This window comes from Hakea prostrata, chromosome 4, assembly GCF_041222555.1.
Source record: "Hakea prostrata isolate BN-2017 chromosome 4, UWA_Hpros_2, whole genome shotgun sequence".
Lineage (NCBI taxonomy): Eukaryota > Viridiplantae > Streptophyta > Magnoliopsida > Proteales > Proteaceae > Hakea > Hakea prostrata.
Window position 1 is genome coordinate 12,135,187 of NC_142603.1, and position 25,687 is coordinate 12,160,873.

General features: G+C 42.7%; 1 protein-coding gene across 1 annotated transcript in view; it reads left to right on the plus strand.

Moving 5' to 3' along the window:
- LOC149017936 (golgin candidate 6-like) overlaps positions 1-24,951 on the plus strand; it is a 52,037-nt gene extending 27,086 nt beyond the window's left edge. The window contains exons 16-19 of the mRNA XM_089152259.1: positions 22,650-22,698; positions 22,901-22,966; positions 23,208-23,990; positions 24,143-24,951. Of these exons, the coding sequence (XP_089008385.1) occupies positions 22,650-22,698; positions 22,901-22,966; positions 23,208-23,990; positions 24,143-24,688 (1,444 nt within the window). The 3' untranslated portion in view covers positions 24,689-24,951. The remainder of the gene's footprint in view (positions 1-22,649; positions 22,699-22,900; positions 22,967-23,207; positions 23,991-24,142) is intronic.
- The last annotated feature ends 736 nt before the right edge of the window (positions 24,952-25,687 follow it).

Genomic DNA, 25,687 nt, shown 5'->3' on the forward strand with positions numbered 1-25,687 from the left:
AGGTCGATCTGATTCGCGCTGTTTGCAGTTTCTTTCTTAACCCTTCCCGCTCTCTCTTCCATCAACCAAACTTTCCTTTGCCTTATCCTCAAGAAGGCTGGTGCTTCCTCCCTTCCTAATTTTTGCCCCATTTCCCTTTGTAACCTCCTTTACAAATTCATCTCCAAAATCCTTGCGAATCAGCTCAAGAAGGTTATCCCAAATCTGGTAAGTGCCAATCAAACTGCTTTCATTTCAGGGGTAGTATTGCAGATAATATTCTTCTTTGTGCAGAGATTGCCAAGGGGTTTAAGAGATCCTCTCATTCCCCTGCTGCTCTCCTCAAAGTTGACCTCCACAAAGCTTTCGATTCTATCCGTTGGGATTGTATTAGTGATATTCTTTTTGCCATGAGATCCCTCCTTCCTTTATGCATTGGATCAAGGTCTGCATCTCCACTCCTACCTTCTCCATTATCACCAATAGCTCGCTGGCTGGTTTCTTCCCCTCCCGAGTCGGAATTCGCCAAGGGTGTCCCCTCTCCCCTGATGTCTTTTCCCTGGCTCTGGAGGTTCTCTCCTGCATTCTCCAATCCAAGACGGATCAGCTCCTGATTTCCCCCATTCTCAAATGCAAATCCCTCAATCTCATTCATCTTGCTTTCGCTGATGATCTCATGATCTTCTCCAAAGCTGATCACAGGTCCATCTCCTCCGTCCTCTCTTCCCTCGCCTTCTTCGAGTCCATCTCTGGTCTTAAAGTCAAACCTCACAAATCTACCATCTTCCTCTCTGGGGTTTCGATTCTTTGCACTCCAATCTCCTGAATCTTCGGATTCAAGCCTGGATCCTTCCCTGTTGTCTACCTTGGTCTCCCTCTAATCCCTAGCAGACTCACTCGCCATCACTGCTCCCCCATGCTGGACCACATTCGTAAGAGCTCCAACTTTGGAAAAGTTGGCTTCTCTCCTTTGCTGGTAGGGTAGAGCCATGCGGTCTGTCCTCCAATCCTCCTACCTTTATTGGTGTCGCATTTTTCCGATTCCCAAGTCCATCTTGTCGGCAATGGAATCTCTCTTCTGTTTCTTTCTTTGGAAGGGCTAGGAGTCCTCGTGATTCCTCCGTCCCCTCAGTTGGTCCAACATCTGTTGGCCTAAAACTGAGGGGGGGTCTAGGAATTTGACGGATCCAAGAGGTCAATTCTGCTACTTTGCTCAAACTCATTTGGAAACTTGTCTCCAAACGAGATTCCATTTGGATCAATTGGATTTACTCTTACCTTCTCAAATTTGACTCTTTCTGGATTTCCCCTATCCCTTCCAACCCTTCCAACCCTTCCTAGATCTGGAGGAAGCTTATTCTCCTCAGACCCTGTGCCCTTTCTGCCATTACCACCCAAATTTCCTCTGGCCTCTCCACTAACTTCTGGCTAGATTCGTGGCATCCGATGGGTATTCTCCTCACCCTTCTTCCCCCCTGCACTGTCTATGAAACCCGTATCCCCAAATCCACCCTTTTATAGGATTTCATCTCCGATGGCTCCTGGGTCTCTCTCCCCTATCCTAGTCTTACACAAGTCTTAGAACTCTCTCCCTCCCATCTTTCCCTTCTCCCATGATACACTAGTTTGGCTCCCTTCCACCACCAAATCCTTCACCACATCTTCTGCTTGGAACCTGGTTCGATCCCCCTCCCCCTCCCCCTCTTGGCCCCCCTAGTTTGGTTCAAAGGTCACATTCCCTGTCACTCTCTTACCCTTTGGCGAGCCCTAAACCTAGCCCTCCCAACCCAGGCTTTCCTTATTACCCGTCACATCCCTGCGAACCCTAACTGTATCCTTTGTTGGACTGGTACTGAGGACATTGAGCATTTGTTTTTTTCTTGCCCTTTCTCTAATTCCCTTTGGAGGAAAGCCCTTGCTTCCATTTGGCCCTGCTCCCGTCGCTCATTTGGGTTTGATCGTGATTGTTCTTAGATATTGAGTAACTTTTCAGATACTTCTATTTGTGACCGGATTGGTAAGCTTGTCTTTGGTGCTATGGTCCACCATCTTTGGTGGGAGCGCAATCTCAGGCGTTGGACTTCCAAATCCCGCTCTCTTGACTCGATTTGGAATGCGATTTACTTTGATGTATTTGCTAGGCTTGCTTGTATTCCCCATCCCCTGGTTGTTGATTCCCCAAGGAACAGGCTCATTGTTGTTTTCCTAGGGACTCTACTCCCAATTACATCCTTCTCTTTGACCCTTCCCAGTTTGGATCTTTCTTGTAGTTCGGTGTTTTGTTTCTTTAATATATTTATTCATTCATCCAAAAAAAAAAAAAAGGTTCGGCCAGCTTATGGAGGAGGCTTTGGGGCCATTTTGGGGGCCCCACTTAGGATTTTGGCTTGGGGTCTTTGTGTTCACATCATTTTGTGTATTAGTTGATACAAGATCAATACGTTTTGATGTTAAAAGTCTGAGAACATTGATGATTATAGACCGATACAACTCAATACATATCGTACAATCAATACCAACTGTACATGTGGATAGAATCGTTAAAGGTCCATGTGATTGTTAAATTATAATTTTGGTTATGAGGTCAAAGATTGAAAAAGACTCCAAGAAAAATGAGATTCCATCGAGAAAAGGTTGGTTTCAGTTGGGGGGGGGACTTGATATTTGTGTTGAAATCTTAGTTAATTTATGGGTTTTTTAATCATTTTTTTTTACTATAAATCAATACGTTTAGGCAAGACTAAGTTTTTTGATGCATCAAACTTAGTCATCATACTCAAATCATAGAAAGTTTCTTGTATCATTATATGTTTCCTTCATTTTCGCATTTATGCATTATACATGTTGTATGTTACAACTGTTAAAGGTCCATGTGTTGTTAAATTATAATTTTGGTTGTGAACTTATGGGATCAGAGATTGAAAAAGATTTCAAGAAAAAGGAGATTTCATTGAGAAAAGGTAGGTTTTAGAAGAGGGGAAAAAACTTGATCTTTCTGTTTGAATCTTAGTTAATTTATGGTTTTTTTTTTTAGCATCTTTTTTTGCTATAAATCAATATTTTTAGGCAAGACTAAGTTTGTTGATGCGTCAAACTTGGTCATCATACTCAAATCATAGAAAGTTTATTTATTTTGTCTTTTTCTGCTGAAAAACTGTATTTCCGTGTACAATTTGGCCATTCCCGTGAGTTTTTTCCACCATTTGATAAGTATCTCTGTTACAATGTGAACAGTAAGATACTACTCCTAAAATCACCTGACTGATACAATACCGTACTTATACTTGAAACCTTGTCTACTATTGAAATTTCGTATAAAAGTTTGTTTAAGAACCCAATTGATCTTCGACAATTATTGCAGCAACCTGCGATTTCCTAGCCCACAAACACACACAACAACCTCACTTCATTCTCTTAAACACACATAGCATAAATAGAGTTAAGAGAAATGTAAATGGCTAATATGTTTAACTCAACAAATGTAATTGATTAAACAAAACTCCATTACAGCTTCCCCAGACCTGAATACACTCTTCAATATGCCCTACCCAAGGGTCTTCCCCTCCCCTGCGAGCTTAGCTCACCCCTTTCTTACTTCTTGCCTTCCTCTTATCCTCACCCCTTCCCTCTAATATGATAGGGCCCTAGGATGATGCCATGTGGCCGGGGGAGAGTGTTAAGATCAGGAGAAGGGTAATAAATAGGGGAGAATGGAGAGGAGCAGGTATCAATTGTTATGTGAGTGATTTTGGGGCAGCCTATGGCTGAGGGTCAGCAGTGAATGCTGTGGGGGTTACTGGCACCATTAAGCCAGATTATCTTATTAATTCAGTTGTTTCATTATTAATTTTGATATTGAATTAGAGGTTTCTTATCAAATTGGTATCAAAGCAGTTCGATCCGACGGAAGCAATGGTATAGCCACTGTTTTTGGGCGAAGGGGATGTGCAGAGATAGATGGCTTCTTGAGATTATGTTGTTCCATTGGAAACATCAGATCACGAATGAGTACTGACTGGGAGTAGCTCTCCAACATTTGAATGGAAAAGCCTTAGAGTGGGTTTATCAGAAGGACTGGTTGGAGTTTTCCTGGACAAGTTTCAAAGAAGCCTTGAAAACCGATTTTGGTGATGAAAATTTGGTTGACAACGAGGAGAAGGCTGATGAATGTGAACCTGGAAATCAAGTCAGTGGAGCCGATTGGAGAAGTATTGTAGGGTTGGGGGCCTGCATAATTAGAGAGGAGATGATCGTGTCGCTAACCAATCAAAAATAAAATCCTATACTAATCTAGCAAGCAGAAAGTACGGGGTCGAACTATGGGGAACTGAAAGGCTAAGTTACTAAGATTGAATTTAACAAAACTAAATTTAAACTAAATCTATTAATTAATGCAAAAACTTAAACTATGAATATGTGAAGATCTTTGGGATTTCGAATCCCCAATGCTTTTCTTTAACCGATATAACTCTACACTTCAAAGCAAATTAGGGATGGTCTTCCTAGGTATGCCCTAACTTTGCAAGACTATCGTCCTTCGCAGAAGCTTGGCACGCTTAGTTCGCTGAGTTATAGAACATCTTTGGCCAAACTCAAACACAATCAACTAGAAGAGATAGAACAATCAAATTAATTAAATAAGCATGGTTCATCTACATCCCAAAGAAAAAGAACTAGCTACTCATTATCACAAAGTTCATAAGAAAAATAAAGATGAAACATAGGGGGAGGAGAGAGAGAGAGATGTGGTCTTCTTCTTCAGCAATGAGAGAGATGAGAGCCGCATTCGCCGTCTTCCTTTCTTTTCTATGGCTTCCTTCTCTTTTATGTCTCCCGCACACAATGAATCCCTTCTCTTTACCCGTAGATTCGACCTTTATTCGTTCGGATTTTGGAAAAACTCAAAACTAGAAAGTTGTAGATATTTTCAATATCGTTTCATAGCATCTTGAATCATCGAAATCCAAGCTCATACGAGAGAGATATGCCCAAAATACTGAAAGTAGGTCTGTTTACCCGATTTTCAGATTTATTACCAATTTTGTTCCTTAGACCTCCACCTATTTCCAATTTGGCTAAGATCTCACTTTTCATGATTCCTTGAGCAGCAAGATTGAATGCCATTATTTAAAATCCACCAATATCTAATATATTTGCCAACTTTACTCCATATTATCTCTAATATCCAAAATCACCTTATTCCTGAAAAATACACAAAAATACTCAATTAGCTCTCTTTAATTAAATAAGTATGGGGAATTAAATCAAATAAATAATGGTAAATGCATGCTTATCAGGAGACGAAGTGAAGAGCAGCATGTTGTCGAGGAAGAAGGAAAGATTGAAAGGATCAAGGAGGATGACCTTCAGTTAGTGGGCAAACTCGAAGAGTTTCAAACGCCATTGGTGTTGAGTGAATGGGGAACTGAAGTCGACACAGTTGAAGACCAGGGTTCTGTTCGTCTTCAAGAGATGAAGCTTCACTGAAACAGAGGAGGAAAGAGGTGGGCGGCACGAGCTCCAGAAAAACCACCATGGGCGATGTCGATAGATATGGAAGAGAACTTGTCGACATCTTGGGAGCAGGAACGGCTTGATCTCTAGCGTCCCTTTGCCCTTGACCAAGAAAGGAGTGCCTTGCAATCGGCAGTGCAAGATGAGAACATTAGGCTTGTTGTCGTGTCTTGTTGGAGAAGAAATGTCCAAGAATGGACCTGGAAACCAGCAACTCAAATGAGGGTTCAGTTTGTTAAACTCCTGGGTCGGGTGTGATATTTGGCCCAAGGTTTAATAATCAAGAAATGGGCCTTAAGGGGGCCAACTAAAGCCCACTCCTTAGGGAACCATAATTGGGCATTAAAGGGTGAGCCTAGGCCACCCCCAGAAGTTGCTTTAGGGCCCAAACAAACAATGGTCCAGAAACCAAATGGCCCATTTTCTAGACATGAAAAGGGGGTATTTTATGAAATCTCCTATTCAACCTTTTCTACCTTCCCCATCATGTTGAGCAGGAACCAGAAAGGGCTGCGAGGCAGTGAGAGAGGAGCTCACACCACTTCCAATGGCGGGTGGTTTTTCATCGTTGAAAGAGTCATTGAACGGAGGTTTTGCAATCATTTCTCCGAAGATTCCAGTCGTTAGGAAGCCATAAGATCCTTTTTTGTACTTTGTGACCATCACTGTTGACGGATCGAGATTGAGCTTCAAGCTGCTGATGGTGAAGGCTCAAGTAGCGACAATGTTATGACTTCTAAAGAGCCCCTTCTTGTTATTAGTGGGGAGGATGTCTACGACACTCATAACAAAGACAACACTCGACACAAGAAGGTTGAATTTTTAAGGTTCTCCTAGAGTCCCAGGTGCGATTACTGATGTGATTGAGAATGAGGATGGAGTGGGAATAAATGCTGCACGACAGACGATCCCGAGATGGAGAAAGGGAAAAGCTTGGCTAACCTAGAGAACAGATTCAAAAAAAATTCATGAATCTTAGTGGATTGGAGTGCGATGGTCTTGAGATAGTTTGTAATCACGCATTAACACATGATAGAGTGGAGAAGGTTGTTGGCAGGATTTTGAGTCATCGTCTACTATAGTATTTTGAAGCTGATCAAAAAGGTGCGAAGCTTGTTTTATCCTGTGGGGTTGTCCACTACTCTAAAGGTATAATGAGTTCTCAGAGTATGTCGAAAGGCACCTGTATAACTTTCATGACTGGAGGCTCAGTGACTGCTGCATTCAGATTGTATTTCAATGGCTGGCCTCAGATTGGCGACAACTTGTATGAGGAAGTGATACGGAGGAAATATGATCGAACCTGGTTCGTACTCGGTTTGACCCTCGACCCCGGTCGAGACGGAGGGAATCGACTCGCTTCCGAGCGAGCCGGGTCCAGGAGATAGCTTGCTGAGGAAGAAAACTAAATCGGCAACAATCACGCCCTAATCTGGCTAATGGATTAGGTTAATTACCCTAATGATGGCAGACTCAACTTGGCGGCTGTCACTTATCGCTATTGAAGGGATAATCATCGGATAACCGTGAGGTTATCTCAGGAGTCCGCTACTAGTTCAAACTAGTAGAAGTCTATCGCTCAACGGATCTAACTGTTAGAATCCAACGACTATCCGAAGAAGGCTCAAATGCATCCAACGAAGAAGATTCGAAGGTACACTCTATATAAACCTTACTTACCTACGAGGTAGGGGGACCCAGATCCATACACACACTGGTGGACGTAAACTCTCATATGCTTACGATCTAGATCACATTCCCAGTTTTTCATTCCTTAGCTCTGTGCATCTAGCAGAGCCGTTTGTGATTAAGTTCATCAACTGACTTAGCCTTCGGAGGTGGACTCCGGACCCCAGCGGTCGGGCCACATCTGACGCTTTCGTTTTGCAGGTCATTACAAGGAGATCTAAGGGCTGAGCAGATTTTGGACGCATCATTTGGTGCCGTCTGTGGGAAAGACTTATAAAGCTATGGTGACTAGATCGGCAGCAGCCGCTGCACAACGTGATACTGGTGTTCAAATTCCTGGAGAGAATAATCCAGATATTCCCCATGGAAGTTTACCACCTCTTGAGGTAGATGGTGGTCAAGGAGGACATGATCCTCCGGAGACATTCCAAGATCAATTGAATCAGGTAAAGATTCAACTTTTGGAGGTGAGTCAAGCACTCCGCGTGCTAACCAGACGAGTGGTATTACCACAAAAACCTGATCATCGCGATTCAGGGAGGCGTGTATTACCACCGGATCAAAGATTGACTTCAGATCGGAATATCGGTCAGAACTTTCACGAAGGTGACCGAGGGCCTAGGAGAGTCGACGATCTACCTAGGCAGGACGATCGGTTTGACAGACCACAGGAAAGTACAACCGATTCAAATACAAGGTTGGATACAGGAGTGAAGACTCACTCACCAACTGTTAGACGAACCGTTCGTGATGATCGAGCAGTTCGCGATGAGCGGAATGTTCGTGACGAACGGGCCGTTCGTGATGATCGAATAGCTCGTGATGATCGTGTTGTTCGAGGTCGTGATCGTATTGCAGAAGATCATTCGACTCATATTGGTCAGGAATTGGCCAATATCAATCAGAAACTTGGACAATTGGCTAGAGGAAGGATAACTGATTATATTTATTCAGTTATTCGAAAAACCCCCTTTGCCGAGCCAATTGCGGGATATCAGTTTCCCTACAACTTCCGTTTGCCAACTTTTTCTACATTCGATGGCTCCGGAGATCCTACGGCCCACATCGGCTATTATCAGCAGACTATGGCAGTTGCAAGTAATTCTGATGAAATTATTTGCAGGGTTTTTGGTTCATCTTTTACGGAGCAGCACAAAAGTGGTTTTCGAACCTCCCGTCCGGAAGGATCGTAAATTTTGATTAGTTAGCACGCAATTTCATAGGACGATTCCAGAGTGGAATCCAAGTCAAGAAGACAGAAGAAACCTTGTTTACCATCAGACAAGGAAAGAGCGAATCGATCAGAGAGTATCTAAAAAGATTCAATAGAGTAACAATGGAGATAGAAAATCTGGATGAGCAAGTAGCTAAAACTGCTCTATTCACTGGACTCACTAACCGAAGACTCCTGGAGTTATTACTACAGGATATGCCTACAACTTATGATGAGTTGGTACAGAGATGCCAAAAGCAGGCTGAAGTCATGGAGATTTTAGATGTGCGCCAAGGAGACAATAAAGCCTCCACTAAAGAACAAAAGGCTCCTGAGCCAAAGCAGAATGTTCGAGATCGGGTTGGAAAGCCTCAGGCTTGGCGGCAGAGATCTCCCGGTAAAAGTGAGTATACTCCATTAAATGCTCCTCGGGCTGATATTTTGAATATCATTAAGAAGCGAAATATTTTGAAGTGGCCACCCAAAATTCCTTTGAAGCCCAGAGAGCAGCAGGATCGAGAAAAATATTGTTGTTTCCACAAGGATTACGGTCATTATACTAATGACTGTTGTCATTTAAAAGCAGATATTGAGAGATTAATATCTCAGGGACATTTGTCCAATTTTGTTAGTAGAAGAAGAGAGGAGCCACGTGAAGCTGGCCCCAAAAGGGATTGTTCGGTTAGTTCAGAACGACCGAAGGAGGCTCCGAAGTCTAAAAAAGGTAAGGAGGTGATTGATGCTACTCGGTCACCGATCCTTACAATTTTCGGAGGCCCAAAACCCGAATCACTCCCGGAGGTTAAAGACAAAATCTAAATTTGTTGGGACCGGAGAGACGCAGAAGCGTAAGAGGCCAAATGGTGAAGATTCCATCACCTTTGGCGAGGAGGATGAAAGAGGCGTTTGTCTACCTCATGATGATGCCATAGTCATCAAGGTAGAGATTGCACGCCAGGAGGTACATAGAGTTTTAGTTGATACAAGGTTTGCAGCTTACCTAATATCTTATGAAGTGTATCAAAAGCTGAAGGTGGATGAGGATTTGATGGAGCCATCATCCACGCATTTATATGGCTTTGCAGGATCGTCTGCGCATAAGCGGAAGGATCTGTCCAGTTAGATTTATCTAATGGAAGTTTTCCCAAAGAGACTACCGTCCGAATCAATTTTTTGGTGGTTCGGGAACTTCCAGCTTATAATGTTATCCTCGGACGGCCATCTTTGTCCAAATTAGGTGCTATTGTTTCAACGAAGCACATGAAGATAAAATTCCCGACTGACATGGGAATTGGTCAAGTTTCCTCTGACCAGAGGATCTCTCGGCAATGTTATGTTGCCTATTTGAAGGACAAGGAGGGCCCGAAGAAAGTGACTGCCCTACCAATAGAAGTTCGAGATGATCGGGAAGAAGCAGAAATGCAAAGGCCCGAGCCGGTAGAAAGGCTGGAGCAAATCCAGTTGTGTACCGATGATGAGAAAAAGATTACTTATATCGGGTCTAAGCAGCTGGAGGAGTTCAAGGAAGAGTTGAAGTTTTTTCTTCAACAAAATAGTGATGCATTCGCATGGTCTGCCGAAGACATGCCAGGAATCGATCGAACTGTCGCAGAGCATAAACTCTGGATAGATCCAAAGGTGAAACCAGTTATCCGAAAAAGGAGAAATTTCTCCATAGAGAAGTATGAAGCCGTTCGGGGCAAAGTCGAAAAATTGAAGAGTTCAGGTTTCATAGAACCAATTGAATGCCCAATCTGGTTGGCCAACGTAGTAATGGTCAAGAAGGCCAATGGGAAGTGGAGGATGTGTACAGACTACACTGACCTCAACAAGGCTTGCCCTAAAGATTGCTATCCGTTGCCACGGATTGACCTCTTGATAGATGCGACTGCAGGATATGAAACTTTGAGTTTCATGGATGCCTACTCAGGGTATAATCAAATCCTCATGAATAAAGAGGATGAAAAGTTTACTGCTTTCATGACTGATCGTGAAAGCTTCTATTATAAAGTCATGCCATTTGGCCTGAAAAATGCAGGAGCTACATATCAGAGGGCCGTCAACAAGATATTCAAGGACCTAATCGAAAGGAATGTTGAGGCTTATGTTGACGACATGTTGGTAAAAAGCATTACAAAGGCAAATCATATTGCAGATTTAACTGAGGTATTTTCAGTATTACGAAAATACTAGATGAAGCTGAATCCGGAGAAGTGTGCCTTTGGAGTCTCGTCAGGCAAATTTTTGGGCTTCATGGTATCGCAAAGGGGTATTAAGGCTAATCCAGCCAAAATACAGGCTCTAATTGACATGGAAGCTCCCAAAACTGTTCGAGATGTACAATGCTTAATGGGGAGAATTGCCGCTTTGAATCGTTTCATCTCAAAATCTGAGAAAAATGTCTACCATTTTTCAAAGCACTCAAAGATCTAAGGGGCAGAAAGGAAGCGAATTGGACTGAAGAGTGCCAGAAGGCTTTCGAGGAATTGAAGGAAACACTGGGACAGCCACCACTTTTGTCCCGACCAGAGAAGGGGGAAATCTTACAGCTATATTTAGCAGCATCCCTTTCAGCGGTCAGTGCAGTACTTGTTCGGGAGAAGGATAAGAAACAGTGGCCAATTTATTATGTTAGCCACGTATTACTTGATGCGGAGACACGATATTCGCAGATTGAGAAGCATGCTTTAGCTCTCATGACAGCAGCCAGGAAGCTACGTCCGTACTTTCAGGCTCATTCAATAGAGGTATTTACAACTTTCCCTCTTAGTAAAGTTCTTCATAAACCTAATTTATCTGGAAGAATGGTGGCCTAGTCGGTTGAACTCAGTGAGTTTCAAGTAAGCTTTAAGCCCGAACGGCAATCAAAGCTCAAGCGTTAGCCGATTTTGTAGTAGAAACTACTGCACCAGTGGAGAACATTGTTGAAGATCCCATTATACCAACCATTTGGGAAGTATATGTGGACGGTTCGAGCAATAAGGACGGAGCAGGAGCTGGAATTCTATTGAAGAGTCCGGCGGGATTTATCATTCGATATGCACTGAGATTTGCGTTCGAAGCAAGCAATAATGAAGCAGAATATGAAGCCCTGATAGCTGGACTTAGGTTGTCAAAAGCATTGGCAATAGCAGATGTAACTATTTATAGTGACTCTCAACTTATTGTCAACCAAGTTCAGGGGGAGTATGGTATAAAAGAACCTCGCTTGCAGAAGTACCTAGAGATTGTGCAAGCATTTAAAAAAGAATTCAGGAATTTGAAGATATTTCAGATTCCAAGGATAGAAAACACAGTGGCAAATGAGCTATCTCGATTAGCTAATGCCAAAAAAAATAATTTAGACCCATCGGTCTACATCGAAGAGATAACGTTTCCAAGTTATCATGAGAAAGAAATTTCTTATATTGAAGCAGAGCGTTGCTGGATGGATCCAATAGTTGAATATCTGAGAGATGATAAACTACCAAAAGATACGAAAGAGGCTAGACTGATCAAGATACGATCAACGAGATTTATCATACATAATGGAAGGTTATACAAAAGATCTTATTCTGGACCCCTTATGAGATGTTTAGGTCCCGAAGGAGCGGACTCGGCCTTGGCCGAGGTTCATGAAGGAATTTGTGGAGCTCACATGGGTGGACGATCCCTGGCACACAAGATTCTGAAACTTGAGTTATATTGGCTAAGATCCAAGAGGCTGCTATGGAGTATGTTCGTCGATGTAGCAATTGTCAAATCCATGCTACAGTATCAAAGCGACCAGCGGAAACCATGACTTCAATTCTAGATCCCATCCCCTTTGCGATGTGGGGAATTGATATCATGGGCAAATTCACCAAGGCGTCAGGCGGACGGGAATATCTGATAGTAGCAATTGATTACTTCACAAAATGGGTTGAAGCCAGTGCCCTGGCAACAATCATTGAGAAAAAAGTGGAGAAATTTGTGCTTGAGTCAATCATATATCGCTTTGGGATTCCAAAGATTATCATCACTGACCATGGCACCCAGTTCGACTGTCCACAATTTGAGCAATTTTGTGGAACGTATATGATCGAGCATCGTATGTCCTCAGTGGCATACCCCCAAAGCAATGGACAGGTAGAGGTTACTAACCAAACGCTGCTTGAGGGGATAAAGAGAAGACTTGAGGCTGATAAAGCCTTATGGGTCGAAGAGCTACATAATGTACTTGTGGGCCTATCGAACTACGGTTCGAACACCCACAGGAGAAACTCCATTTAGGTTAGCCTATGGATCTGAAGCATTGGCACCTATTGAGATAATGGCAGGAACATTGTGGGACAAAGAGTTCGAAGAAAAAGCAAACGAACAAGGACTGCTTGATAGCCTTGATTTGTTGGACGAGGTTCGTGCAAAGGCAATAGCACGAACTCAACATTATCAACGAAGGATAGCGTCACATTACAATACCCGAGTAAAGAATCGTCGGTATTTGGCGGGAGATTTGGTGTTGAGAAATACCTTAGCTTCAGATCCACGCCACCAAAGAAAGTTGGATCCTTCTTGGGAAGGACCTTATATGGTTGTAAAACCAGTCGGTTCAGGAGCGTACAAGCTGAAGAACATCACCACCCAGAAAGAGTTGGATCGTTCATGGAATGCCAGGCATCTCAAGAAATTTTATCCTTGATGATTTCAATTTTGTTCGTGATGTAACCAATTTCAACTCAATCAATGCAATTATTGGTTTTCAACAATTATCTTTTGATTGAGGGGCATCATACACCACATTCAAGAACAGATCTAACTACAAGGCATCGGATGAAAATCCGTGTGGGTCCTTCAAACACTTATTGAATTTATTGAATTTTTCGGAATTTCTTAAGTCAAGGCATCGGATGAAAGTCCGAGTGAGTTCCTTCCACAAGGCATCGGTTTAAAAACCGAGTGAGTTCCTTCTTAGACTTATTGAATTTCCAAAATGTCTCTAAGTAAAGGCATCGGTTTAAAGTCCGAGTGAGTTCCTTCTACAAGGCATCGGTTTAAAACCCGAGTGAGTTCCTTCTCAGACTTATTGTATTTCTCCGGAAATCCTTAAGTAAAGGCATCGGCTTAAAACCCGAGTGAGTTCCTTCTCAAACTTATTGTATTTCTCCGGAAATCCTTAGTAAAGGCATCGGTTTAAAACCCGAGTGAGTTCCTTCTCAGACTTATTTTATTTCTCCGGAAATCTTTAAGTAAAGGCATTGTTCTGAATAACTAAGACCTAGTGCAACAGCGACTCAAGTGACTGGCAAAGTTCAAGATAAAGTTAATTTCTTATTTCTTCAAAAGACCGGAAGGGGCCAACCTTTACATCAATACAATCTTCGGTCAAAAAAAGAAAATCATCATCGGTGATCATTAAGAAATCAAACAAGATCAGAACAACTTTGCCAGAACAAACACAAGAGTCGAGCAGCGACACGGATTCAAGAAGAAAAAGAGGAGGAACGGGGATTACAAAAGCATTACAGTATGAACAAAATCCTCCACAATTTCATACTCTTTGTCCAGCTTGACCAGAAGAAGTATGGTCCTCGATCAGACTTGCATTCAGGCCAAGCTCTTCATAACTAAATCCTTCCAGGGGAGAATAAACAGGAGAATCCTCAAGATAATGCATAATATCCGGATCAGAAGGCGGAGGATCGATCTTATCTTTGGTCCAGTCAGGAGAAGGAAGACCCAGGTTGGTAAACACTTCAGGATGACAAACAGCGTTGTAGGGAGTCATATCAAAATGAGGATCTTTCCTTAGTATTGATTCCCATACTTCGTTCTTGCCATCCCGGTACGCCTGCAAGTTATAAGCATTCAGCATGTCAACAAAGGGCTTACTATGTAAATACTTGAAGATGCAAGCTCTGCGAACGTCAGCCGGAAGGGATTCGGGCAAAGGAATGACAGCTTGCCTTTGAGGTAACGCTTCAGAACCCTAGGCCCTTGACTTTCCCGCTTCTCGCTCCAGTCGCCGGATCTTCTCCCTGGCATCACCCAAGTCTAAACGGAGACGCTCGATCACCGAGTTCTTTTCTCCTGCAACCTCCCAAGCTAATTTCCTAAGACGAGCAATCTCAGCGTCTTTGGCTTCGGAGTCTTCCCGAAGCCTGGAAACTTCATTACTCAGTTTATTGAGTCTAGAGGCTGCTTCCACTTGGTTGTGGAAGTTCCCAGTAAGACTCCTGCAAACAACTTCCGAGTTAGTCAGGAGCAAAAGAGTAATCTTCAGCATCAAAAGAAAACTGAAGAGAAACTTACATCACCACTGACTTCATAAAGTCATCGTCTGGAAGTTTGGAAAGAACTCTGCTCTGGCTAGACATTTGAGCAGCAGTGCACCACTCCAACGCTTTGTCAAACTCGTTTGACACTAATTCAGACCTCCTCGAAGGAGGAGAAGGATGAGCTACATCAAGAGAAGGGTGAGTTGCATCCTCCACCAACCGACGACGCTTCCTAGTGGCAAAATCCTCCGGCTCCAAAGAAGGAGAGGCAGAGGATACCAAACAAGCTCTAGAGTTGGAAATAGAGCAGCACCTCTGGGGGCGCACCTTCATCAGATGCCAACATAGTTGCCTCGGATGTCCGAAGAGTTTCCTTCGGAGAAGCCCGACTGGTATCTCCGGCAGGGACATCAACAACACCATCAGCGATGGAGTGATCAAGATCTTCCTGGGAAAACTGGGCGATCTCTTCAGACGGAGGGAGCGTAGGAGAGGCATCAGTAGAAACTGTGGGAATCTGACCTGAAGATTCACCAACAGCAGTCTCCTTACGCTTAGAGGATTCACCAGATGAAATCACCTTATTGGCCAAAACCCCGTCGATGCTGGAACAGTTTTCTTGCAGGACTTCGTTCTAATAAAGTTCTGATCGATTCTGGGAGGCACTGCAAGCACAGAAAAAGTCGTATCAGTATGAGAATCCAACAACATAAGGAAAAAGGGAAAACCCTCGTTCTCTGTCAGATATGAACTACTCAAAATACTCATTAAGTAAACCCCAAGTATTACTATTGTGGAGTTTACTCAAGGGGAAGGAGAGGGCAAAAAAGCTTAAAGCTCACTTGTTCAGAGATTATTGTTGGAGTACGAGTAATACGGATGCAGGGCAGGAAGACGGAATGTTGTTTTTGCAAATCTAACTTGCAGATAGCAGGATAGATGGAGAGTACCCTCGAAGGACTTAAATAGCCTCAGGTAGTAAGACGACGGTTGAGAGCCAAAGGCAACCAATGGCCCAGATCAAAGAAACGCTTCGAATTCCTCAACAAGCAAGATCAACAGTCAAAAGGAGGCCACATGGAAGTAGGCACCTGATACGAGAATACCTCCAACCGTCGCACCACCATTTAAATAATGGTTGTATTACCAATTCATTGAAAACATTGAATGGTATACAAAGGCAAGAAAACGTTTGGACTTCGCAACAAATGAAGGGAAACGTGTGGACTTTGCAATAAATGAAGGAGTAATGGGGAATAGAGGCTAAAGCATCTTTCCCAAACATCTCTTCATGATATCTTTACAAGATTATCCTTCGTCAAGGTATACGAAGTTAATGATAAGTTTTATCATTTATATTTTGATTTTCAAGACAAGCTTTCGGATAGGAGATGAGGAAATATTTAGGCAAACATGGAAAAAGTATCTATTCATTAATGAGGAGGATCAATCTTTACAAAAAAAAAAAAAAAAAGTAACTCCTTATGCTTCTTCCTCATTATTGCCCGAAGAGTCCTGCACAGGAGAGCCTTTCTCAGGATCGTCATTCTCAGGGTCCTTTGAAGAGCCTTCCTCAGGATTGTCATTAGCAGGGTCCTTTTCAACGACAACCTGTGACTTTTCTTCTTGGAGGGGCGGTTCGTCAGCAAGATATTCCTCATACTTTGGGTCAGCTGGAAAAGGATCATCCTCTTCCAGAGCCCAGTTAGGGAGGTCCAATTTAAGCTTCTCGAAGACCTCTCTGTGACACACCTCACGAAAAGGAGTTGTATCGAAGGAAGGGATAGATTCGAGGATCTTTTCCCAAACGTCATTCTGCCCCAAGCGGTAAGCTTGGATGTTGAAGGCACCCAGCAGGTTGCAGAAAGGTACGCTGTTCAGGTACTTCCGAACACAATCCTTTCAAAGCTCCGGCTTGATATGCTCGGGTTTGCTAGGGACTGCCATCTTCAGTATATTTTCGTTCTCCATGGACTTAAGCTCAAGTCTGTCACCGAACAACGTGGCAGCTGCTTTCTGCTTCTTAGCCTCGCGCTCGGCGGCTACAGCGCGGGCCTTTGAAGAGTCGAGGGCCTTTTTAAGGAGTTCATCTCCTCATCATGCTTCATCTGTAGCTCCTTGGCAGTTGCCGTCAGCCGGTCTATTTCAGAATTGGCCTTGGCCAAATTCTCTTCACAGGTCTGCAACAAAGAGCCGTTACGACCAACCTAGCTCAATGCTTCCATGTGCTGATAAAAGCTCAGCACGGCATTCCTGGGGACGAGAAGATTATCAGAAAAAATCATAAGAAATTATAAAAAACAATTAAAGAAGGATCGGAAGGCCGGTACCTGGTGGACTGACTAACAAGAGTATCATCGTTCAGGGCCTCAAAGTCCTGACGGTCAGCAGGCAAAAGACTGAGGGAACTCCATTCTGCGGCTTTCTCAGGGTCCTGAGTCACCTTATCAATTGGCTTCAGTGTCCACTGAGGCATGAAGACCTCCTCACCATCTTCAATATTTTTGGATTTTTTATAGGAGGAAGCATCAACTTTATCGTGCTTCCTTTTGGTTCGAGCGGCGGAGGAGATATTTGGCCTCTTCACCATTGGTTTTTCCCTTTTCCCGAAGCGTCGACCACGGGCTTTAAGTTCCTGATACCCTTGTAAGAAGGGTCGGGAAAGGGAACAGAAGCCTCTTGATCGACAGTTAAGGCTCGGGGCGACCGTTGCTCAGCTGTCACAATGGCCCTGACAGCGTTTGCCCGAAGATGCTCAGGGTTCATTCTTGGAGGCACTGCAAAGAAGAACAAGAATCATAATTGCAAAAAGACATATCACTCTTATAAATTTGAAGGATGATGGTTAAGAAGCTCACAATGAGCCAATCCCCAATATTGAAGGATGGAGTTGTACTCCACCTCAAGTCCATGTATCTCCTGATACCATGGAATTGATTTGATCGTCTTGACGGCCGTCTCGTCTTCTTTGGATAAAGGAAGGACCCGGTTACTTTCAAAGTATGAAGTATACTGTTTCCAGACGGTCGGGAAGTTGAGATCTAACTGAGGCGCTCGACAGAAAAAGTATCGTTCGCGCCATCCTTTGTGATTGGAAGGGCAAGTTCCTTTGGCAAGAATGCTGCCTCTCCAGTTAAGCTCAGTCTTATTACGCTTGGAGAGCACAACCCAGCCGGGAGGATGGGAGATAGAAAGTAGATGAAAGTGCACAAAAAGAGCAAGAGAGGGCGTAACACCAAGTTCAAAACACAAACCCAAGAAGCCGACGATGAGACGCCAGCTATTGGGAAGGAGCATTCCAGGGCAAATGTCCCAGTGATTCAGGATGGCAGCAAACAAAGGATTGAAAAAAGGAAAGCGAACCCCGCTCTCCAATGCATCTATGTATAGGGAAAATTCGCCCGGAAGGGTCGAATCAACCCTCTCATCAGGATTGGGAACCCTAATATGATAAGAAGAAGGAAAATCAAAACCCTGGATGGCCGAAAGAAGGGTTTTCTCCTTGTAAGAGGAGGGAACAAAACCAGGTCCACCTTTAGACCTGGAGGTTTGTTTTGACTGTCTAGAGGACTCGGCGGTCACCCTAGGAGTCTTGGAAGGTCCAGACTCAGGAAAGCCAGAAGGAGTTTCGGCCTTTCTTTTTAAACTTTTATGAGAAACTTCTGCGAATTCACGCCAGAGGGCAGTTAGGGTTTTATTATCACTATCCGACTGCTCGGAAGGAAGGGAAGCAAAGGCTTCGTTACCACTACTATTACTTACGCTGGGCACCAGGGAAGAAGAAACCCTATTATCCTCCATTACTAGCTTCAGGAAGGTACAAAAAAAAACTGGAGACAAGGAGTTTTTAACTTTGCAAAGGGATCAGTAAACTTACTGATTCAGTGAGGCAGAAGCTTGAGAACGAGAAGGCGCGAAGCAGCACGACGAAGTTTCAAAATTCCAGACAAGAAGAATGAAACCTACGAAGACAACGAACCACTTTTAAGCACCCGCACGAGTATTCGAAGACGTGAACGATCGAGATTGATCTAGCGTTGACGATCGAGATTTAGAGTCGGTTTGAAAGTTTGAACTCACGAATCCAAAACAGGCATTCGGAAACCGTTGCTTGGGTTACGTGAGCCACGATCATTCGACTGTAATGGGACACGTGGCATTACCCTCACAACGCTCGAGGAAAAGTGACCACCGCATTAAATGTGATATGACATTTAGTGGGATACGCAGAGACTATTGCCTGACGAAGAACCCAGTTAAAAACCAAGCCCTCGGGATCGACCGAACGCTTGGTCTGGGGGGCTCGTGATACGGAGGAAATATGATCGAACCTGGTTCGTACTCGGTTTGACCCTCGACCCCGGTCGAGACGGAGGGAATCGACTTGCTTCCGAGCGAGCCGGGTCCAGGAGATAGCTTGCTGAGGAAGAAAACTAAATCGGCAACAAGCACGCCCTAATCTGGCTAATGGATTAGGTTAATTACCCTAATGATGGCAGACTCAACTTGGCGGCTGTCACTTATCGCTATTGAAGGGATAATCATCGGATAACCGTGAGGTTATCTGAGGAGTCCGCTACTAGTTCAAACTAGTAGAAGTCTATCGCTCAATGGATCTAACTGTTAGAATCCAACGACTATCCGAAGAAGGCTCAAATGCATCCAACGAAGAAGATTCGAAGGTACACTCTATATAAACCTTACTTACCTACGAGGTAGGGGGGACCCAGATCCATACACACACTGGTGGACGTAAACTCTCATATGCTTACGATCTAGATCACATTCCCAGTTTTTCATTCCTTAGCTCTGTGCGTCTAGCAGAGCCGTTTGTGATTAAGTTCATCAACTGACTTAGCCTTCGGAGGTGGACTCCCGACCCCAGCGGTCGGGCCACATCTGACGCTTTCGTTTTGCAACTCATTACAAGGAGATCTAAGGGCTGAGCAGATTTTGGACGCATCAGGAAGGTTGGGAAAAATTAACAGCCATAGGAGAGAACCATCCAAAACTTGCAGCTGTGAATATTTCTGATGTTTATAGGTCAGCCTTTGAGTTTGGAGACCTGCATCTTGATGACTTGTAGTTTCTACGAATCAACAAAGATCTGGGTGAAGATACAGCAGATGTCAAGTTTACTCAATTGGTTGCTATCACAGTAGGACAAGCAAGGCAGTTTGTTTTGGTCAACACTGAACTAACATGGTTGTGTGACAAACATGTAAAGACCAAGATTCAAATTTTCCTTCACCTTGAGGACAGGTGAATTTCTAGGGGCCGGTATTGATAGGGCCCTAGGATGATGTCATGTGGCGGGGTGAGAGAGTGTTTAGGTCAGGTGAGGGGTAATAAATAGGGAAGAATGGAGAGGAGCAGGTATCGATTGTTATGTGAGTGATTTTGGGGCAGCCTATGGCTGAGGGGCAGCAGTGAATGCTGTGGGGGTTACTGGCACCATTAAGCCAGATTATCTTATTAATTCAATTGTTTCTTATCATAAGATAACCCAACAAAAATCCTGACCAACTACTGATGTATCCAACCCCCAGGCAGCCCCAAAAGAGCCTAGAAGGGCCCCAAGCCCATCTGAAATAGGGCCTAAACAAAGGAGGGCTGAATCTGACCAAGGGCAGAATGGTCATTTTCTCCCCTAGAATCGAGTCTATTTAGTAGGGTTAGTTCAGATTTATTTTTTATTTTTAATTTTGGTTTTATTTTCTAAATTGGAGTCTTAGTGATTAAGTTAGTTTTGTTTCCTTTTATTAAGAGTCTTTGAATTGTAAATTAGGAAAGAATTATTCCTTAATAAGGAGTCCTAATTTTTAGGTGCTAGTCTAGTAAGTCCCAGTCCCTTTTTTCAGGCTATAAATACCTTTCTAGTGTAAGCTATTTTCAGATTTGATTGATTGAATGAAAATAGAGTTCGAATATTGACTTGGGAAGTTGTGGGGATCCTTGGAGGAGACCCTGCAGCTGGCTTGGTGTTTTGTTTCTTCAACTTTCAAGACATTCACTCACCGTTTACGGCATTTAACTGAAGTTCCTGCAGTTCATCATCAATCAAGTAAGTACTGAGCCCCCTCTCCTAGCCCTTACACTCCCCTCTTCAGTTTGCAGCCTTCCCAACCCCTCCTTTTAGTTTCAGACCTTAGGAGTATCCCTAATCCCATTGCAAATACTCTCTCACCCCTCCCCTTTAGTTCTCTGCAATTTCCAGCCCTTCCCTATGCCCTAGAAGCCATCTCCCATCTTCTTCTTCTTCCCCACGTTTACAGTCCTAACCCTAATAGGAAAACCGTATTCCCAACCCCAACGACCCCTTTTTCCTTCCCTTTTGGTTGCCCTTAAGCCTAGAACCTAGTCCTAATCTTTTTCCTTCCCTTTTGGTCTGGAGTTTAAACAAAAACCTGCAATTCATCTTCTTCCTTGGATTGCAGAATTTTCAAAATTTCCAGAAATTCAGATTCTGAAATTTCTTAAGTCCCAATCATCGGATCTGGTTCTGGTTGAAGAACATCTATAGAAAACAGTTCTAAATATTAGAACCAGCAACCCTTTACCTTTCCCCTTCCAAGCCGAAACCCATTCCCAAAACCCTAACCCAAATTGAGTCCTAGTTGGCCAAGGACTGGAATTTCCAAATTTAAGTTGAATTCCTATTTAATTTCAGACCTGAAATCACAATCCCAGCAGCCTTATAACCCCTAAAACCCTTAGCCAAAGCCATCAGAAATTTCTAATCAGTGTTGGTTCTTATTAAAGAGGGTCCTGGTTAATAAACCCTAAACCTGGGTTTGCATCAACTACTTTCCACCTCACCATACCCTCTGAAAATTTCCAACATGAAAGTGGTTCCTCCCCAATGAGTCTGTGCCACCTGTTCTTGTCCTTTGATTCTCTCCCCCACATGATCCACCGGGTTTGATCCCCTTGATCTCTTCGCTTCCACCTGCTGTGGTGTACGTGTATCCCTCTATGCGTGAGTGCCTTAAGGCCCTTCAGACAACTATTCCCATTTCTACTTTCATACCTTCCCAACACACTACATACTCATTAGTCCTCTCTTCTTCATCCCACTTGTGAAATGGCAGTGCTCTGCATGCTAAAGCAGAAATTCTCCAGACTCCTATTGTTCTACACTGCTGTTGGGGTCCTTGGCCATGAAAGAAGATTGCTACAACTAAGGTAGAAAGGATCCTAAGATTGGAAGTGTTTGTCAAGCTCAATGTAGGAGAACTTTTTTTTTGCAACAATGACTGGTTTGAATGACCAGAAATAATTGGAACATCTAATTCCACTACCCATACTGCGGAAAGGAAGGATTCTTGATGTCATGGTTACTGTCAAATTTCTCAACTTGGATCTGAAGCCAAATGTTTAACAGTTCCAATAAAAGGATTTTGAATTGTTTGCAGCTTTGTAGTGGGGACTGATCATGGAAATCAGTAGAAGATCAATGTTGCATTGATATGGGGGGAAAGGATGGGAAGACAGGGTAGGTAGGGAGAGCATGAGTTGAAGCAGAGGACGGGGGCTGGTAGCATTACAGGCGGAAGGAAAAAAGTGTGTTGCTGGAAGAATAAGAGGGGGTGGGGGTTGGCGGGAAGGTATGAATGGGGTTGGAAGAAGAAGAGTAAGTTGGGGCTTGCTTTTCTAAAAATCTACTAACAAAAACTAAACAGACTCTTCTGTATCTCCTAAATTTTAGGGTTCATGAGCATATGCTCATCTAAGTATTCCGTGTAAATAATCAAAATAGACTTTTGGCCATATTCCACAATAGGATATTGACCTTGTTGTGAATTTTCCATCATTTTGATTAAGCTTAAATGGAAATAGCTTCGTAAATTACACCAAACACTTGCAAAAATGTTTGTATCAAAAACAAAATGAAAGAGGATACCAGAGAGATCCTGCATTTGCTCCTACTCTATGTCTCTATCATTTACAATCTAAAACTTAAAATTGGCACTAATTTTAAGATTATCTTCCCTAAACTCTTTGCTTTTCTGTGGCAGCATGCTGTTACGTGGTCTTACTTTAACTGAGACTGATGGAGATCTTGAGGTAACACAGCTACCATTGATTCTAGAACAACTTTTTACTGCCCCAAAGAAAACCTAGTTTATCAGGAAAAAAGAACAGTTGGATTACGCCCTGTGTATTTATAAAAAAAGTGCCTCTTCTTGACACAATTATTGATCTGGATAAAACATAGGTTGTTATTGCTTCCTATACTTCTGCAGCTAATGCTTTTGAGTGCATGCAGACCTGTTGCAGAGCTGCTAGTGTTCTTAAACACATACTGAAGGATAATAGCCAGTGCAAGGAGCGGGTAATCCTCTCTCCTAAATAGAGAAACCCTTTCATTTCTTCATTTTTTATTTCTCTCCCAGTTTAGATTCGAGCATGTAGAAGTAAACATATACCTAACAGACATAGAAAGTACTTGAGCATTTCAGAAATTCTGGGCTCATTTTTCCTACTGGTTTCAGGGATCTCTTAAACTCTGAAACTAGGATTGAATGAAGGGAGATCTTATTATACTCATCTAACTTTCTGCTTCAACAATTCAGGTCATGCAAATCAAAATTGAAGCACCAATGTCGTCCATGGGTGCCCCAGAGCTATTGATGCACCTAATAGTAAAGTATTTGGTTCTTGCTGCCTCCTTGAGAAAGAAGGAAAATGGCCATAAAAACAAAAAATCAACTTCAGTTGGAGGCTTCTATGTCCAACCTATTATCTTGCAACTACTTGTCACATGGCTTGCAGATTGCCCTGAAGCAGTTCATGCCTTTTTAGATTCAAAGCCGCACCTCACATTCTTGCTCGAACTAGTGTCAAACCCATCTGCTAGTGTATGTGTAAGGGGTTTGGCCGCTGTTCTCTTAGGTGAATGCATTATCTACAACAAATCCAGTGACAGTGCCAAGGATTGTTCTATGGTGGTAGATGCCATTAGCCAGAAGATAGGGCTGACCTCATACTTGCTGAAGTTTGATGAGATGCAGAAAAGTTTGCTTTTCACCTTGGTAAAGCCAATCCAACAGCATAACTTGCTGACAAGATCTGACACTGCCAGTGTCATGGAGAACAAAGAAACTGATGAGATTGATGGGACTAGTGAGAATGAGGATGAACATCCAGTTCTCATGTCGCTTTTTGATGGTGAATTTGTCAATTTTGTTAAGAGGCTGGAGACTGATATTAGAGACAGCATTATGAAAATTTACAGTCACCCAAAGAACAGTACAGTGGTGATGCCAGCAGAGTTGGAACAGAATAGTGGGGAGAGCGATGCTGACTATATAAAACGTTTAAAATCATTTATACAGAAGCAGTGTATTGAGATGCAGGTACTTATCATAGCCTGTCTTTGCTCTTCTTTCCTTATTACAATACAATTTCAGCTCCATTATGCATGATTGGATTTGTATACACATTTTATCTTTCCCCATCATTATGTCTGCATGTACATCCTTACTCCTAAAATGCTCCCACGTGTTAGGATCTGCTGGGTCGAAATGCAACTCTAGCTGAGGATTTGATGGTATCTGGTGGAGGTGTTGCTTCCGGATCTGATCAGAAGGCTTCAAATGGTGGACGGGAGAGGGTCCAGATCGAAACCCTCCGTAGAGAGCTTCAAGAAGCAAAGCAACAGGTTGAGACGCTCAAGTCTGATAAGGCTAAGATTGAGGCTGATGCATCCATGTATTGCAACGTAGCTAGTAAGCTGGAAGCTGATCTGAAGAGCCTTTCTGATGCATACAACAGTATTGAACAGGCTAACTTTAGGATGGAATCAGAGCTAAATACATTGAGGAAAGGAGAACCGCCCGCAGACATTGAGGCCCTAAAAGCTGAGGCAAGGGAAGAAGCCCAGAAGGAGGCTGAGGCAGAATTGAGTGATCTGCTTGTTTGCCTTGGACAGGAACAGAGTAAGGTGGAGAAGCTGACACTAAGGTTGGAGGAGTTGGGGGAGGATGTCGATTCACTCCTAGATGGTATTGGAGATGACACTGGGCTACCAGATGATGGAGAAGAGGGGAATTGATCATATCATCCTGTATATATGCATTCCTGTTTTAATCCTGTAAGTTCAGTTGTATGGAATACGAGTCTCAACAATATAACCTTTATTTATTGTGAATCATTCGTATTATTCCATTTGTTGTACAAACCTAGGGTAAAATTATTCCATAGGTTTCATTTCAAAGACAATGTTACCAAAAAATAGAAAAAATTTAGAGGACAAAGGTCGTATATAAGTTTCCTGTCCTCTGCATTTGCATCAGTTATCATTTAGGGGTATTGAAGGTTTGGGTATTTCCTTTTTTTTTTTTTTGGGTAGGGGGGGGAGTCCATTGGAGGGTAGAAGGTAATTTTTAAACAATCAGCTACTAGTGAATAAAATTGGAATTGAATATAAACCCCCAAATAAGTTTGGTGCAGTTAGGGTCGATTTCGAATTTGGCATTTAATTTCAATTTTGTTTTGACACCCTTAATTGTAGGAGTCAACAATGCCCACGCTTTCATTTATTTATTTTTTACTGTACTTATTCCTTGTGTTTGGATCAAGGAAGAAATTTCGATGTTTCGGTCAAAATTTCTTCCGAAACTGGACACTTTTTCTGAAAATTGGAACTTCAATTTCGGGCCTCATATGGACTCAAAATGATTTGGATTCTTGTATACTACCTATTTCAAGCATAATAAACACAATGGAACTAGTATTTTGTAAAAAACAAAACTATTGAAAATTTATCATTCAAGTATACTAACAAATGACTGGTTCCGACAAGTGCAAACTATATTGCATACATGCATAGAATCAACAACATACATGAATTGTTTGGTAGAATAGTTACATATACAACAAGTCAACAAAATAAAATGACCGACTAGATCAAATGATGGTGTCTCAAATATATAAAGCTAAAGCCTATATATCATATATACATAAAATAAAAATACATAATTTTAGAAAATTATTATTAAAATGAAAAAATGAAAAAATGGTAGCAAATAATAAAAAGATAAGTTTAACAAAA